General features: G+C 34.4%; 1 protein-coding gene across 23 annotated transcripts in view; it reads right to left on the bottom strand.

Annotated features, from left to right (window-relative positions):
• GPHN (gephyrin) overlaps positions 1-19,402 on the bottom strand; it is a 631,205-nt gene that overhangs the window by 153,898 nt on the left and 457,905 nt on the right. For 20 of the 23 annotated variants that reach the window (XM_045451302.1, XM_045451293.1, XM_045451291.1 and 17 more), the window contains one exon: positions 5,364-5,406. In XM_045451302.1, coding sequence (XP_045307258.1) covers positions 5,364-5,406 — 43 coding nt within the window. Of the gene's footprint in view, positions 1-5,363; positions 5,407-7,170; positions 7,234-19,402 lie in introns of all 23 variants that reach the window. The other 3 variants (XM_045451286.1, XM_045451295.1, XM_045451301.1) reach the window with 1 other exon arrangement.

The following is a 19,402-nucleotide window of genomic DNA, read 5'->3' as shown; positions in this document are numbered from 1 at the left end:
GAGAGAGAGAGGGAGAGGGAGAGGGAGAGAGGGAGAGAGGGAGAGAGAGAGAGAGAGAGAGAGAGAGAGAGAGAGAGAGAGAGAGGAGGCAGTCTCCAAGCTGGGGAAGGGCAGAGAGAGAGGGAGACACAGAATCTGAAGCAGGCTCCAGGCTCTGAGCTGTCAGCACAGAGCCCGACACGGGGCTCAAACCCATAAACCGGAGATCATGACCTGAGCCAAAATCGGATGCTTAACTGACTAAGCCATCCAGGTGCCCCCTGCTTTTTCTTTATTGGGAGATTTTTGATTACTGATTCAATCTCCTCACTAGCAATCAGTCTGTTCAGATTTTCTATTTCATGATTCAAAGGCTGGTTGTTTCTAATAATTTTTTCATATATTTTAGGTTATCTACTTTGTTGGGTATATAGTTGTTGTGGCTTAATTTTTTATCTCCTGGCTGAGAAAAAGGACTACAAACTCTGATCATAAGTCTCACATTTGTGTAGCTGGGTTCAGATATGTGATCTCCCCAGTCCTAAGTGCTGCTATACAATTGCTGTCTCATCAGATGGCTCAATAAATGATCATCCAATAACAACAACAGTCAACACAAGAGAACTTGACACCTATGAAGATTGAGACAACTTCTCTAGACAGTTGACTACTATTGTGATTTCTTAGTAAAGGTCTGGATTGACTGACTGATGACACTCTCAGACATCAGGCTGAAGACTGACCACAAGGATAACCTTGATACCTGAAATCATCTATAAGTACACAACCTTCTGTCTTTATTAGCATAACATTACTATTCCATTGTGTTTATTAACATAACTTCACTATTCCAGAAAAATCTCCCCTAAAAGACAGAAGTTGTAAGTAACTTCATTACTCATTCTAGAACTTCTTAAATAGTCTGCTTGAGATTCTCTCTCTCTCCCTCTCTGTTCTTCCCCCACTTGTTCTATCTCTCTCTCAAAATAAATAAATAAACTTTAAAAAATAGAAATTATCAAAAGACAATTTACATACCAAGACTCTCGGAATCCCTTGCCTTGCTATGTCCATGATTCTGAGATGATTATATAACAATCCTTATTTAATTTTAATCAAGCTCTACATTAAAAGATCTGCTTTAAATAAAAAATCTCCTAGGTATCCTGAGTTTGCCCTTCCCTTTCAGAGAAAGTATTAGTTGAGACTATGATTTTGTTGAAGTGGTATTCTCCCGTATCGTATGTGATATAAAATTTATAAGAAATATGTATTTGTTCATTCAGAAGACCAAAATATATTCCTCAGATATATTTGGTCTTCATCCACAGTTCTTGAGAATACCTCAGAGCCTTAGGATGAAATGAGTATCTTATTATTTAAAAAAAAATTTTTTTTTCAACGTTTATTTATTTTTGGGACAGAGAGAGACAAAGCATGAACGGGGGAGGGGCAGAGAGAGAGGGAGACACAGAATCGGAAACAGGCTCCAGGCTCTGAGCCATCAGCCCAGAGCCTGACGCGGGGCTCGAACTCACGGACCGCGAGATCATGACCTGGCTGAAGTCAGACGCTCAACCGAATGCGCCACCCAGGTGCCCCAGTATCTTATTATTAATCATGGTGACTTTTAGGCCCCATCCTAAGGCAGGGGCTCGTTTCTAGGAGGACCAAGTGATTTTTCATGTGATTAAAGGGCTGGAACTTTCAGGGGCACCTGGGTGGCTTATTTGGTTGAGCATTTGACTCCTGATTTTGGCTCAGGTGATGATTTCATGGTTCGTGATTTTGGGCCCTGCATAAGGATCTGTGCTGACAGCGCGGAGCCTGCCTGAAATTCTCTCTCTCCTCTCTCTGCCCTTCCCTGCTCTGTCTCCCAAAATAAATAAATAAACATTAAAAAAAAAAAAGGGTTGGAACTTTCAGTCCTACTCCCCCAGCCTCTGAGGTTGAATCAGCCAGTGGCCAATGAATTGGTCAATCATGACTATGTAATGAAGTCGTCATAAAAACCCAAGAAGAGCTTCTGGGTCCTTCTTTTACAGAGAGCTTCCACACCTGGGGAGCTAGCATGCTTCCATGTGCCTCAGAGCCAGGCACCAAGCTCCACAAGGACAGAAGCTCCTTTGCTCTGGATGTTGCCTTATGTTTCTCTTTATCTGGCTGTTGATTTGTAGCCTTTATCATATCTTTTAGTAAACTGATAAATGAAAGTAAGTGCTCCCCTGAGTTCTGCAAGCCACTCTAGAAAATTAATGAAATCTAAGGAGGAGGTCACTGGAACTTTCAATCTATAGCCAGTTGGTCAGAAGCACAGGTAACAGTTTGGGGCTTGAAAATGGCATCTGAAGTGGAATATGGACAGCAATCTTGTAGGACTGAATCCTTAACCTGTGGAATATGATGCTATTTTTGGGTAGATGGTGTCAGAATTGAGTTGAATTCTTGGACATCCTGCTGGTGTCTGAAAAATGCTTGGTATTGTGTGTGTGTGTGTGGACACTCCCGTCAAGGTGGAATTAGGCTGCAAACCTTAAAAGACCACAGGAAGAATAAACTCAGGTTTATTATCAACAGGTTGTTTTGATGACATTTTTGAGGCGCCAAAGGAAAGTTCTTACTTAGAAAAACATTACCAATGTTAACTCCTCCTTGGATAATTCTAGAAAAACTCCAAGTTTTAATCTTAGAAGTTAAGTTATAACTCTGTTCTTTTTTCTAGGATCTGTTGATGATGTTTTGTTTTGACAAATTTCTACGTATGCTAACAAAGAAGTTGATTACAGGCATATCTTGTTTTATTGTATTTCACATTAAGGTGCTTTGCAAAGATACTTTGCAGAAATATTGTATTTCACATTAAGGTGCTTTGCATATCTTGTTTTATTGTATTTCACATTAAGGTGCTTTGGTTTTTAACAAGTTGAAGGTATATGGTAACCCTGCATCAAGCAAGTCTATTGGTGCCATTTTTCCAACATTTGCTCACTTCATGTCTCTGTGTTACACTTTGGCAATTCTCTCAATATTTCACACTTTTTCATCATTATTATATTTGTTATGGTGATCTGTGATCAGTGATTAAAACTCACTGAAATTTCAGAGAATGGTTAGCATTTTTTAGCAATAAGGTATTTTTAAATTAAGGTGTATACATTTTTTTTATATGTAAGGCTACTGCATATTTACTAGACTACAGTATAGTGTAAACATAACTTTTTATGCACTGGGAAACAAAAAATTACTTGCTTTTTTGCGATATTCACTTTATTGTAAGTGGTCTGGGACCAAATCTGTAATATCTTTGAGGTATACTTGTATAGTTTTCTTCACCTTGACTATATTTTGGAAATGCTTTCCATAAGAATAGGCAACTCAGTAAATAAGTGAAAAAACGATGATAGTTACCTTGCTGAGAGAGAACTCCGAGGAGCTCACACTTGAACGGAGTCTTGAAGGATAAATAAGAGTTTTCTAGGGGACGCCTGGGTGGCTCAGTTGGTTAAGTGTCTCACTCTTGATTTTGGCTAGGGTCATGATCTTGCATTTTGTGGGACTGAGCCCTGTGGGGCTGGTAATCAGGCTCTGTGCTGTTAGCTGGGGATTCTCCCTTGGGATTCTCACTCATCCTAGCTCTCTGCCCCTCCCTTTCTTGTGCTCCCCCTCTCAAAATAAATAAATAAATCTAAAAAAAAATATTTCCTAGGAAAACAAGGGGAATGGATACTTTATGCAGTGGGGGAAAGAGTACTCCTAAAAGAACAGAGGCAGAACACAGCAGTGGGAGAATGAGGAACTGCTAATTAGGTCTACATGACTGCAATACAGTAGTACAAGGCAAAGGATGAAACTAAGGGTGATTAAAGCAGACTAAATAAGCAATTAGATATTGAAGTTAAGAAGTTCAGAGGTAGAGGGGGTGCCTGGGTGGCTCAGTCGTTAAGTGTCCGACTTCAGCTCAGGTCATGATCTCATGGTCCGTGGGTTTGAGTGCTGTGTCGGGCTCTGTGCTGTCAGTTCAGAGCCTGGAGCCTGCTTCGGATTTTGTGTCTTCCTCTCTCTCTGCCCCTCCCCCACTCACGCTCTGTCTTTCTCTATCAAAAAATGAATAAATGTTAAAAAAATTAAAAAAAAAAGTTCAGAGGTAGAACAGCTCATGGCGATGAAAGAGCCTTGGGTGTGGCTATGAGCGTGACTACGAGTTACCAAAGTGGTGTTGAAAGGAAAGACCTTAAACTTATAGATAGGTTACAATGTTGAATGGGCTCTCTATATGGATCTAAATGGCTATACGGACCATGTACATGACTATGACATCCTAAGAAAACATGATCAGGAAAACCTGGACCACTGTGATATCCATCCAAAGTGATTAATGGTCTATAAGCCAGTAAGAACATAACCGAAATGAAAGATGTTCTAACAACACAAAAATCCATGATAAAGGTGTAAGAAGATTCAAAGAAATCTGTTGTCAGTAAGAAATTATTTTTGTTCCTAACCATCATAATCACTATCAATGATCCATCATCATCTTGGGATCAACAATAAATAGAAATCATACAGTAATCACCATAAATGTCATTTTAAAAGCTCATTTACCTGCATAGTTTTATTTTAGTGAATATTATATCATCACTCCCCTGACTCAGGTTTCTCTCAACCTTAGGTCTTAGCAAGGGATTACAGAATGTTACATTTCTTATATTGAAGAGCCTCCCTCAAGTCACTTGTCTGTCAAACGTTGTGGAAACTTACAGTGGTATACCAGTAAAATCTGTTTGCTTCAATTTATTTTTATACAACTTTAATATAAAAGTCCTGGGCAAGTAATTGCAGTGTGCTTGCTTACCAACTCAAGGGTTTCAAGCTAACATAACAGATTCACAACACAGAAATGGGAAAAATTTACACTAAAGAAAATAAAACAAAACATGCATTTTAATCTATTTGAAGTTCTCCAATTACTTTTGTAACAGTAAAAAAAATACAGATATTCTACTGGAAAATCATCCTGTTTACTAAAATTCCCAGTGGTGTAGGTATGCAAGAGACCCATTTAGTTACGTATGGCCCACCTGAACTTCATTTCTTGATAAAGATCAGGGAGAAGATAGGATGATGTCATTAATTTTAAGTGACAGAGAACAATATTAAATTATTAGCATTTATATAGTACTTTTCTCTTAGGATCCCCAAACTTTTAAGGCACAACCTCCCTATTTCAAGGATACAGGTAAGGAAAAGCTATTTACAGTTCCTTTTTATAAGATAGAAACATGAATAATACACAAAGTTAAAGGACTTTCAAGTTAATATTAGTTAAGCTCTCCTTCCTGTTGAACCACAGTCTTATAGTCCATCTGAAATGATGGCATACTTACTGGCTCTGAGAATGTTCTCCTTGCTGCTGCACCTGGACTGGACCTGCAAAGAGAGCATAAACTCAGTAATTTAGGGCTCAAAACACAGATAGCCAGATATGTATGCATACTTAATGGGCAAGCTCCTGAGGTTTAGGAGCAAAGGCTCAATATATCTCAGATATCAAAACACAGTAGTAAAAATATATTACATTTCTTTCCTATTTTTTGTCTTTTTCTTACTGTAAAGAAAGAGCAGACTTCTGAAAAAAACTGGGGGTACAACATTATAAATGGCACAGAGGCAAAACCAAAGGCAATTTTTTATTGATGTGTACTGAAATTAGTATATGGAAAAAAATGTTACAACATATTCAGGTGTGAATACAGACCCCTAATCTTAAGGCACTGTGATAACTCTTGACTAGACTAATAATGCAATCCAGGTAATAAAGTTGTAATAAAATATTCCATTGTAGTAATTTTAGTTGTACACATTGATAAGGGGAAAACAGAGAAATCCTCATATATAATATTAATGTGTGATTCCAATGACTTTTGTTACTTACTGATTATAATAATTGGTTATAATATTGGCTATGAAAGATGCCTTTGTTGGGAATCAGTAAAACTGAACTCATTTATTTACCAGTTCTTAGGTGTGAATAAAGTTTATCAATCAGAAACCCTTATGCTTTGATGCAAAAAGTTGATGTCCAAGCAGAACATTCTTTTAAATGTTACAGAAGTGTTGAATTCAAAAGCCACATTGGATGGCATACATGTTTGTTAATATCTGAGGAAACTGTATTTAAACTGCACACCTCTTTTTTCCCACTCCCCAGCAGCTTGCCCCAAATGTATATATATACAACAAATTAATTTCTATTGCTTAACACAATCTACTATTGTAATGAAACAACTTATGAAAGAAATGTTGCAACTTAGGGTGGGTTATGGTTGTCCTTCCCTGAAAAGAACAATTGTTAATGTTTAAAGAAACAACAACAATAAAAAAAATCACAAACATACACACAAGAAAAACACACACACACACACACACACACACACACACCAAAAAAAGGGGAAAAAAGGGAAAAATAATTCCAGATGTTAAAGTTATTCCCTTTTGGCCCAGATTGTTTAGTTAGTTATAAGCTACACTAGAATGAAGAAGCTAATCTGGGAGATAATATTCTTACATTCTTTTACTCAGAAGTTCTATTGAAAAACAATTATGGACCAAATGGGAAAGGAAAATAATTAATGACTACTTAAAACAAAAATACAGGGAGAAAGACATGAGAGTGAGAAAAAGAAAAAGAAGAAAGAGGGAAATAGTCTAGACAAGAGAAAAGAAAGTATGGGTTTATAGAAGGAGCCAATATGTGAATGCAAAATGTTCTGCTATTTCTTATTGAAAATTCATACTAAGAAAGTAAGAATCTCTAATGAACTTGCTGCAAAATAAACAAGCAAGTTTGTACACCATGGAATGAAAATAGGTGTAACTATACCACTACAGCCTTAAAGGAGAAAAGAAACAAACACTAATAGACAAATTAATAGACACGCTTAATAAAGAGTTAAACTACATGTTTAAAAGCAGTTCAGGGAACACAAGAGAAAGCTAATAGAGTGAGAGAAAAATCTGGGAGAGAGAAGGAAAAAAAAGGGGATAATGCTGAAAGACAAAAACAGAGTTCAAGGAAGTCAAATGGAAGTCAAGAAAGTCTTCAACAAGATGTAGAAACAGAAGGAGCCCAAACCCATAGCGCAAAGCAATGTTTGCGAATGGAAAGCAGCTCCTTTGATCAGTAATAGTTACTCTTAAGTCGTAGCCTCTATTCCTCCAGAGTTCATCTTTAAGCCCTTCCAATTTAGAGTGGAGCTAGTGTGTGGATAGAAACAAGAGATTTATAATGAACAGAGCATTTCAGATGAGTAGTTCAAATTGTCTCATCAAATGTTTCAACAGATTTAGATAATGTCTAAATGGAAATGGTGGTGAAGAACTAGCTAGCTTTACCAAAAAGCTGAACCAAACCAAAATAGCAACAACAACAAAAAACCCTCTTCCTACTTTAGGTGGCTAAAAAATTAAAAAAATTGTTCATAGCATGAATTTAATAATGAAACCCAAAGTCTTGTTTTGTGGCACCTGAGTTCGTAACTATATATTTCGCAGAAATTTGGGTGATAAAAAATAATTCAGTTTCTGGAATGTGAGTATTCATTTTGGTTCACAAATTGCCAATAGCAGTGTAACCAATGTTTTCTCATTTACATTACACTGGCTATTTGACCTAGATTTGAGGAAAATCACTTACAATCAATGATTACATGAACTTCTTTACTTTGGTGATCTTGAGTATATATTAAAAAATGAGAAAAATAATTTTAAGATATTAAAAATGTATATGCAAAAGTGATGCCCCTCTCTCTTATACCATGAAACTGGTCACCTTTACAATATTTACCTAATTTTATAAAATCCCAATATGAAGATTTTTACCTAACTCACAATGTAATGGGATTTACTTGAAAAAATAAAATCAAGAAACAATTACTGTTCTTATTCTCATATATATAGATTAGAAAGAAGGTAGCACAGGTTTGTCCCAAGTTTTACAGTTCACTTTTTTTTTTTTTTTAAATCTTACACTGGCTTTTTAGTCAATGGAAAAACAAAAAACAAAAAACAAAGGGAAGTCTGAAAAACAAAATAAAATTGACATTTTGACCTAATACCAAATTTATTGGGGATTAAAAATGAAAGGTATGGTGTTCGATTATCTATTACTTTATTTTATTGGATTATGTTATTTTATTACAATTAACATCTAACTTTATGGTGTTGAAAATTAACCCCCTTTGAACTGGAATTAAACAAAAATAATGTCTAGAAACAGCATTTATTATATTACAGTCAGTGGAGGAAAAGAAAAACACAAGAGACTTACTGAAAACATAGGTATTCATTTACTAATCAAGACTGCTTTCAGACATCAAATAATTCATTTAATTCATTTCAACATGTGTTTACATGTATAATATAATTTTTGCTGAAGATCACATTGTACGGTAAGAAATCTTAAGCCATGAAACAGAAAACAAAAGGGGGGAGAGCATGTAATAATGGTAAAGAAAAAAAGTGAAAATGCTTTAAACAAAGCTGAGAAAATTTTAACAAACAACCACAATCTTTAAATACAGTTAGAGAAGTGACTTACCTTATGCTTAGGTCATAACAAGAATAGCACAGTGTTTAAAGTCAGCTCTTCATTATGGGAGGTACAATTGAAAGCCATAGGTTATAATAACATGAATTGCTACACAGAAATGAAGACTTTTTCAGCCCAACATGAAAAGCTAACTCTTATGGGAGAACATTTCAACTTATGTTTAATGCAGCATGAAGAACAATTGAGGGGGTAAACATCAAAACACATGAATCTCACACCAGTAAGAGAGACAGTCCAATCTCTCAGGAACACAGAATATTTAATCTGTGAGACTATAATCTGTGACACATAAGGGAAGGCACATCACTCTAACACTGAAAGATGCATGCATAATGTATAACCATCCACTGACAAGTCTCCCCACCCCATCCCACTCGTACACACACAAAACCATTAAGATACGGGGAAAAAATGTAGTGCCAAGCTGTTATGAAGAAAGCAGGACACACGGAAGCGCAGCAGTGGTCATGTGATTTGAGAGGTGTTCTTCCCTTAAACCATCCCATCACCATGCTTATTTTAAAGAAGCCAGGAAAAGACCCCCTTCAATGCTGCAGTAGCTATGAGCCCCCAGCTTGAAGCTAGTGTGTGGAATTTTGATCACCGTTCCCTGCGATGTCAGGGGCTCTCCAGTGGAAGCCAGATGTGTAACACCAGTTAGTGGGGTACAATGTGTGAATAACAAACATCCTTTCCCTTCTGCATTTCACAGAAGTGAGGGAGGAGAGAAACAATAAAATAAAGCCCATGTTAAGAATAGATTCATAACAATATAAAGATGTATAAATATTAAAATGGAGATTACATTTGATTGCAGGTTAGCACAACTCAGGTTACATAAAAACTGCCTCAATTTTGCTGCTCACCAGGCTAATATGTATTCTTTCTCCTTGCAAATATTAGGAATAAATCTATACAATATGGTTCATACTGAAAAATTCTGAGCGGTTGGTCATATGGGGTCAAAGTCGAGAACTAAAGAAGTTGTCTTTGATGGACATTAAGAAAGCCCTATCTTTCTATTTTTAGCATCATTTTACTGGTCAGCAGTCACATTTTAAATTAGAAATTAAGCTTCTGTATATCTGCTTACTTATGTAATTTGAGAAATTCTATGGCAATGGTGTAGAAAGATAATTTAAATTTTAATCTTCTTACATTTTAAAAGACAAACCACAACAAAGACTACCTATTTAGAAACTGTTACTAAATTTCCTATGTACTCTTCTCTACTGTCAAAACTTATTTTAACATGGGTTGTTCCTGCCAATAGGGTATATCAGCTCCTTAGAAAAAACTTCAACTTTGCTTTCCTATTATTGATAATAGTAAACTTCATCTATTTTTTATTCATATGTGACATGAAATTTAGTTAGATTTTTAATAATGCAAAGATTATTTACTTATATTACCATTTCCTCTCCCTCATCTATTCTTAGCAAGCCAGAATATCCTGACCTTCCCTTTAGCATGTCTTTATTATTTTAGGCTCTAGGCCCTCCTTGAATCTCCATTTCCTTATGGGGGAAATAAAGATTGTTAAAGGGCTCAAAGGAAATAAGACATGTATCAAGGATTTTAAGCTATAAAGATAGAAACAAATGTCAGTTATGATGTTATGATCAGTAGAGGAACTGACAGTTGTAAAATAATTATAATTATATCCTCCTCATTGTAACTTGATCATTAGCTAAAATGGAGGCAAAGTCTTCTTTCTGAACCCCCAAAAGAAATAAAACCCATGTACAGTTATACGCTTTCCAAGAGAGATTGACCAAAACTTTGGAAATGTCATAGCCATATGGCCATACATATTGGTAGGAAAGCAAGTTTTATATATATAAGTTATATATAAAACTTTTATAAAGAATATATAAAATCTAAGGCTTGCAGGAAAGTCTGAACTAGCTCCTCTAGAATATTTCTTGTACTCTTGAGCTTTTAGACTAAATGAGCTATTTATTCTGTCTGGAATACCTTTGGCTTATTTTCTGATCCAAATACTACTTGTCCTTTAAGATCTAGCTTAAAATGTGCCAGCTGCAAAAACTATTCCAAAAGTTCCTTAATAAGAAGTTATTTCTTCTTTCCCTAAGTTCTTTCTTTTCAAATTTTTATTTATTTATTTTTAAGTAGGCTCCACATCCAATGTGGGGTTTGAGCTCAAGACCCAGAGATCAAGAGTCATATGCTCTACCTATTGAGCCAGCTAAGTGTCCCACCCTAAACTCTTTTAATTTCTTTATTGAAATACAATTTACCTACCATAAAATTCACCCATCTTACGTATACAGTTTGATGAATTGTAATAAATCCCCATGGTTGCACAACCATCAATCACCAGAGTCTAGTTTTAGGTTTACCTAAATTCTTAAAGCCTCTTATCTGAACTTATGAGTTACCATAGTTATTTATATTCCAATTACTGATGTGGGTCCCTAAATGTACTACAGGTTCTTGGAGGGAAAGGATATGGCTTTAATTCTCTTTATATTTCCTACTATGTCAAATATAGTGCTCTGTACACAGTAAACATTTGCTAATTCTTAATGTTTATTTTGTAGTAATCATAGTTTTTTTTCAAACTCAGCACATTAAAATTTATTTTTTATAGTACAAGTATGATCACAGTCACTCCTGTACTAGCTTAAGAATGATTTTTACTTAGCTGGGTGGGCTCATATTAAGAAATGTAATATAAAAAAGCATGTGGATTTTAGGTCAGGTTAAGCAGACTCTTTATTTTCTAAGAGAAAAGGACATTCTATATCTCATATGGTGAGGTCACTAGAATGACAGCGATGATAGAGATGTTTGATGTAGTCTGCCTCTTTGACTTTGACTTTTCTACCCTACTTAACTTATTTAAGAGCAGTGTGCCTCTGAAAGAACAAACTTCTTTGAATACCATTTACTCATAAAAATAAAACTTAAGAGGACAGAAAAAAGGACCTCATTGGCATGTACTTAGATTACTTGCCTCTTCAGCCTACCCAGAAACAGAAGGAAAGAAAGGTTTGATTTAAACAACATTAAGCCAACAACTCTACAATCTCAGACTTTTAAAATTCTATTTCTTTACTATCTTAATTCTTATATCAAAAATGGAGAATTGGTTTAGAAAAGATCTTTCCATAGTTCCATTCATTCATCACTTTATCTGGATAAATTAGGGTACAAGTATTTGGCTCATCTGAACCTAATGACAATTCATTTGTATTTAATTAGATTTATATTACCACAACACATATTCAACTGAGGAACTCAGAGTTTTGCTTTATGACATGAAAGGCAGCATGATACTCTGGAGTCTATTGGTATGGTTTCTGATGTTGGTTTTTTCTATTCTTAGCTGTGTGACCTCAGACATGACATTTAACATCTTGGAGTTTTAATTTTCTTATCCATAAAATGGGGAAAATTAAGTAGGATATTGTTTGTGAAAGTGAAAACTATCATAAATGAAAAAGAACAATATAAGTCTAAGTCATTATTATTATCCTTATGTAGATTTCAAGTCACTTACATTTACTTAGGTAGAATCTGAGGTACAATGACAATAAAGAATTTGCTCCATATCATGCCATGAGTCAGTGACAAATGACAGACTATAATTGCCAATTTCTAGACTAAAATTTCAGAAAAAGGCTGAGTTAAAGTCTGAAGTTACCTTTGCAAGGATTAATCTAATGCTGTGTTGTATGATTTTACTCAAGCTATCTTAATTCTATGGGACTTAGTTCCCTCATCTGCAAAATGAGAATGTTTCCAGGGGTTTCAACTGAGGATGATAGGAGCCCTTGAGAGAACCTGTGGATAAAAGTAAGGAGTTCATTTACTAGGATGGAGAAAAAAATTAAAATTTTTATATTCACCAACCTAATTAAATTTTATTAATTTCTTTCATTATGAGCTTAGGAGACAAACCACAATAATATTAGCAGGATCTATTACTTCAAATTATTATGGATGTCTTAAAATATTGTTCATATTGACCAAGATTTCAAATTACAGTAGTGTAATGACTTGCTGCTAGATTTTGTTATTTAGTGCATTTTGAAAGAGGCAGTATTATTACACAATTTGTTTTTTATAGATATTTCTATGATTTTAATTTCATTAGTCTTTGTAATTGTACATATTTTATTTTATATATTTAAAAGTACTTTCTGAATAGAAGTCTGTAGACTTTACCAGATTTCCAAATGGCTCCATAGGAGAAAAAAGGTTAAAAAATTTTGAAATAGACAATTTCCAAGCTTCCTTTTATCTCTAGGATTTTGTTGCTCTAAGAAATCTCTCCTACATCCATCTGCTGCTCTTTGGCAAATCATATATAAAAGAAGTTTTTTCTTTTTTTGAGAACAATTATATAAAATTGGTAATGAAATTAACCAATTGCCCATTTAATAGCCCATCTAAGAAACAAAAAGAAATATGGTTATCAAAAAGTTATGAGCTCAGGCTTATAAAAAGTTTCTGCTTCACTTGCTCTTTTCCCATTGGTTTAGATATTTAATTACATGGAATAATCATTAAAAGTCATCACATTTAAAACTCCCTAACAAAACGTGAACTTCCACACACACACACACACACACACACACACACACACACACACACACACAGACACACACACACACGTATTTATCCACAACTAATTATTTTTTGAACTTTTAGTCATGTGGTGAACACAGATAAGAGCAACAAAGCTATTATCTATGTATAACATAAGCCTTTTCAGGCACACAGTATCTGTAAGCAATACAATTTTACAATCTTTTCCAGAGGACTATTTGTAACTGTTTCCCCACTGTTACATGAATTATTATTATCTTAAATTCCACTGAGCTTTCTTAATTTCTAGGTAAATGTGAAGAATTTTTCTTTCTCAGTATTGACTTCTTCTAAAAGAAGCTGGAACTATAGCAGGTTACACAGTTGGTGAAATGAATTATAATTAACACTTAAAATCAAAAGCCTATTTATGCTGCTTTATAGGTAACTTGGTGAGTTCCTTATTCTCAAAGAGAATAGTATGATATGCAGAACATAACTAAGAACAGAACTGGTTATCACCATAACTCAACAGAATACAAATTCAGATATCAATGGTGAATATCCTTAATGTATTATCAATAAAGCTTTAATTTTAAATTGAGTCACTCACAATGATTTTAAGAAAATTGTAAATCTCAGGCTGGTCTCTCTTTGGTACCAACAATATTTTTGAGTTGATGTCTGTTCTGAGAATTCTGACGTTGAATTAGATAAATATAAGGGATATATACTATCTAATCATCTGAATATATATATTCAGACTAAACTGAATAAACTAGTTTTTGACTGGTAGGGATTTCAGATTATTCTTGACACCATTTCTCAATCTTTAGATGAATAATTAATTACTTTATAGTGTAACTTGTCTTCACTCTAGAGATGACAAAGCAGGGGTTGTTACTGGCTTTAGATCAAACAGTAAAGTAGTAATGAAACTTAGCCTTCCTGACTTCCAAATTCATTTCTCTGTACACCAGTAAATGACCCTATCTTTCTAGCCTACCAGTGGCAATCAGTGCATTCCTAATCAGACCTTGAATTTTCATTGTCTTTTGCTCTTGACTATTTCTTGTAGCAATAAGAGCCACTCAGAATAGGCAGGTGGATGCAGGAGTGAAGGAAAACTGTTATGGTGAAAGGCAGTTTGGGGAGTAGCACTCTGGAGACAGCCTGCCTGGATTTGAATCTTGGCTCTACCATTATTAGTTGTATAACAGTAGGTAAGTTACAATCTCTTTCAGGTCTTTGTTTTCTAATATATAAAATAACAGCAATACCTATCTCATAGGATTTTTATGAAGAAAGTGAGACAATATGTGTCAAGTGTTTGAGTAGAAGAGTATCTGGCTCAGTGTGAATGGTATATAGGTGTTAGTTACTACTGTGTTTGTTGTTACTGTTGTTTGGATGATACTCTGGACCTGTAATTCAGAATGTTAGCTAATTTCTTTTGCTAACAAGAGCAACAACAGTTGCTCTCAAAAATAAGATCAAGTAAGATTACTTCAAGTATCTGAATAGAAAGTTTAAAAAAAACCCATGAACTTTATGGGTTTATGAACTAGAGCCTAAAAGACGAATATAGTTAATAATATAAAACTCTGAATTATTAAGCATTTGTAATTATTATCATTTTCTGGCACTTCTGGAAGAAAGTCACACTGGCTTTCATTAAACATGAGTTTTAAGAATACGGAGTTTTTAACTAGATTTAATATTCTCCTTGGTTTTCATTTAAGGGTAGCAGAATATGCTGTAGGCAAGGAAACGTTTTCCCTTCTTCTTTTCTAGGTTCTTTGGCAGGTGTAATAATTAAATTGGCATAAGACAGATTAACAGGAGAAAAACAAATTTAATTTTGTATGTACAGAAGCCCCAGAGACATAAGGCTCAAAGAAGTGACCACAACAATCAGCTTTTGTACCTTTGAGATAGAGAAAGAATAAATCTGTGAAGAATTGACAGGACAAAGGGGTTTGGGGTTACGGTAGTAAATTAGTGAAGTAACAAGGTTTGTTTATATAGCTTTTTCGGAGCTAAATTCCCTATTTCTGGTGATAAGGATGCTTTCAACACTTCCAGTACAGGAAGGGTCCTTTCACATGGGAGATTTATTTCTGCTTTCAGGGGGACAAAGGAGGGTTAGAGTATCCTTCTTGAGCTGGCTGTTTCTTAAGTTACTTTAACTCAAAATAATCAATATGCTATATTTTGGGGTGGCACATAAGGAGGAGCAGAATATGCCCCTCCAAAATGTACCTTTTTGGTATAAAGATTTTTTGAGCTGATTATTTTGAGAAACACTAGACACAAGAAGTTCCGAAAAGAGAGTGGAAGTTACCCTTTGGTAAAGGAAATTCATATTTATAAAAGAAATATATAAGTTTGTCTCCCTCTCTGTACCTGAAGAGAATATTATCAATGGAAACGACATAGATACAAATCTGTTTAATAAACCTTACTCTTATTTACTGTGTTTTTTTCTGGTGACCTCCCCATAACTGGCCTCTCTGCCTCCACTTAATTTTGTCTTTGGCTAAAGATGGTATTTAATTTGGTGGTTTAGGCTATCTTGGGGAGTTACTCTCAGATATATATGAGGTATACATTTTAATAAACTTTTTGTTTATCTCTTGTTAATCTGTCTTTTGTTACAAAAGGTCTTAGCCAAGGACTCAGAAAGGTAGATGGAAAATTATTTTCTTCCCCTAACACATTCTTAAATGTTACGTCATATCATTTACTTATTCATTAAAAAACGACAACTACTACTGCTTCTACTGAGTATAACACACCATATAAGAATTGGCTACATAGTTTTCCTTTCTCAAAGGCTGTTGTACTGCAGTTTTTATTTTTCTAAATGTTTAACTAGTACACATAAGACACATGGAAGATATACAAAGGCAAAGACATTTCTATACTATATTAGTAAAACAGCAGTGGGTTAGAAAATGTTTAGGATGTTCCTTTGAGGACTGGAGATAAGAACTAAATTTTCTAAAGCCTTATACTGTAACCATGTGTGGTATATACTATGTTAATCAAGTCTGTTATGACCTAACCAAGTAATAAATAGTTTACAGATGTAGTTTGATATTATTAGACTCTTGCTTACATTACACATGCCCTTTGCATTTTCTCTGAATTCTCAAGTTTTGGATGTCTGGGCTAAATCAAATGGAAAAGCAGAAAATCCATTGCCATTAAAATTAAATATTTAGCTTATAAAGAAGGGATAACTGTGTTAGAAGTTAATTTTTTTTAAAAAAAGGTAAACTCGTGACTCTCATACAAATATAAAATGAACATATGTCAAAGATTTCTATCTAAGTGTTAGTAAGAGAACCAGAAAAATGTTCCCATTGGTTCAAAAAAGAATTAAAAATACCTCACACACATGGGCCATCAGGAATGTTGACATGAACTTCAGATCAATTGAACAAAAATCATTTGCATCTCCAAATACACACGATGTTTATTCCTATGGATTAGAATAACTTCCATGACTATTTACATATTACAATTTAGTGTTGTACAATAGCTCAAAGAAGGGAGAAGACGATCCAGAAGGGTACCCTAGACAAGACAGCCAAAAATAAGTCTTGTCTATTTCAAAGTCTTTCACAATTTTACCTGAGAAATTTATGGCTTGGGAGTACCTATTAATAGAATTTGTCTATTAACTGAATTCCAGCTTATTTTTGAGTTTGTTCCCTAGTGTATACCTTTGGTTTTTAAGATTGTATGAAATACCTTCTGTAGTCACTTTCAAATGGACTGTAGATTTTGTCTTGACTATAATATTAAAATAGTGGTTTACTGTATTAAAAATGGAATAAATTTACATGAGATATACATTATATCTTTTAAGCGTCTGATTTAAAATATAATTTCCAAGGCTTAATACACAAAAATTTTTTGTAGTTTCTTTTTTATCCGTTTAGTGAAAACTCAGCTTGAAAACGAACTTTATTTGGTCAAGATTCAATCATGAAAAATTCTTGAGGGAAAGAAAACAACCCATTAAAATAAAAGAAATTCAATGTAAATATATTGGCCATGAATTACTATGTAATTAAGCATTATATTTTCTGATTGAAGTTTCCTTTTAGACTTTTTTAAATAGAAAAAGCTAAATAGCCATGTGTAAAAATTTTTGAAGACAAAGGGATATTTTTAGAACATTGTTAAATTTAGGTTTATCAGTATTTTGAGGTATTCCAGCCCACTTTAATTACCTTGCAAAATTTGCATTTGCTCTATATACATTCCTGGTTCTACTCCCTCATACTAGTGTAAGTTCACATTTATTTAACTCATTCTCAGGATGAAGAGGATAGGCAAGATTAGTTTAGATGTGTGCCAATCTTTATTTCAAATTAAGCTTGATAGCTGTAGGTCCAGGAACATGTGCTAATTTGATCTGCTAAAGTTAGAGACTTGCATATGCAATGAATCCTTCTTTAAGTAGACAAAAAATATAAAATTATGCTAACTACAGACCTTGGATAAATTACTCAACTGTTTAAGCATTGGTTTTCACATGTTACAAAAATCAGGATAATGATAACTTTCATTTACTGAAAAAATACTTCTTGAGCACCTACCCAATGCCAGGCTTAGATCTAGGTGTGGGGTAAAAAACATCAATAAGATTGACAGGGACCTTGGTACCATGGAACTTATATTCTAATAGGAGTAGACAGATAATAAACACTTAAACTGTTTAATATGTAAACGAGTAAGACAGTTTCAGCTAGCAATAAATGCTTATGAAGAAAATAAAAGATAGTAAAGGGATTGATAGGGTAAAACTTTTATTTTATTTTTTGAAAATTTATTTAGTTTTGAGAAAGAATGAGAGAGAGAAAATGGGGAAGGGGCAGAGAGAGAAGGAGACAGAAAATCCCAAGCAGACTCTGCACTATCAGTACAGAGACTGATATGGGGCTTGGTCTCATGTACATGAGATCATGACCTGAGCCGAAATCAAGAGTTGGACGCTTAACCAACTGAGCCATCCAGGGGCCCTGTGGGTAAAGCTATTTTAGATAGAGTGGACAAGAAAGATTTCTCTGAATAGGTGTCATTTGAGTTAAGATCTGAGATACCCAGAGGAAGATCAAAGAGAAGAACTGCCCAGATTGAGGGAAAAGCTAGTAGTATGCAAAGGCTTGTGCTTTATTGAGTTTCCACCTCATTGGACTATTTTGAAAATTAAATAAACAAACTAATGCAGGTAGAACATTTGATCTATACCTGACATTTAATAAAGGATAAATATGTTATCTCTGATGATAATAATAGAGGTGAGAATGATAAATGACTATGATGATTATCAAAAGTCAGCTACTGGAACTATTCTCGTCAATCCTTCTTAGTCTGGAACTGACCAAAGAAGAGTGTTGTAATTTGTCAGAAAGGCCAAGGATTGGTAATGAAAAGAGACATGGTATGTGTTTAGACTTAGGGTTCCAGCTAAGTGGTATATAAAAGTGCCTTTTGAAAATAATTTGATATTTCATAAAAATCAATGAAGTTATCTACGATAAAAGAGAATACTTTTTTGATTGAAGTTTTACTATAAATTTCTGCATAAAAGCTCTTGTGATACCATATTGTTATTAATCTGTGATAGCTACTATACTTGTTAGTATTCTTCAGACAGCGGATTTATAATTAATTAGAAGTGTTGAAGCATTTTCAAAGTTTATTAAAAAAATGTATCACATGGGCAAACTAAAGAAAGCTGAGTTATAAAAAACTTCTATGCTTAACAATCATCAATACTTATGTCCAAATCACATTGGGCTTCATTTGGAACAAAACAATGTTATTAATCATGCCAGGGGGGTGTTTTGGTTCAGTGTTAGTTCTTTTTGTTACTTTTGCATTCCTGTTTTGTTCCTTTTGATTTCCTATATATTCCTAGTATAGATCTATGGTATTATGGTTTGGTTGGGGTCCGTAAGAGCAGTTTTTGAGATTTAGCTCCTACTTTTGTCCAGTTTATTTATTGTCTCAGCAAAATAAACAGGAAAATGATCATATATGTGTGTGTGTATATGTATATATTCATATACACACACACACACATGCATATATACACACATACCTAGTATATAAACAGCTTATTGAAGGAGTTCAAATATCCTTAGAACAAATATCCTCAAAGTGTGCCACTTAGACATGGACTATTTTGAGCTGAAGGCAATCAAGACGCAGTGGGCTTAAGCGAAACTTCTGCCTCTC

Source organism: Leopardus geoffroyi, chromosome B3, assembly GCF_018350155.1.
Source record: "Leopardus geoffroyi isolate Oge1 chromosome B3, O.geoffroyi_Oge1_pat1.0, whole genome shotgun sequence".
In the NCBI taxonomy this organism is placed as follows: Eukaryota; Metazoa; Chordata; class Mammalia; order Carnivora; family Felidae; genus Leopardus; species Leopardus geoffroyi.
The sequence above is the reverse complement of the archived record's forward strand: the minus strand, read 5'-3'. Positions and strand labels throughout refer to the sequence as shown.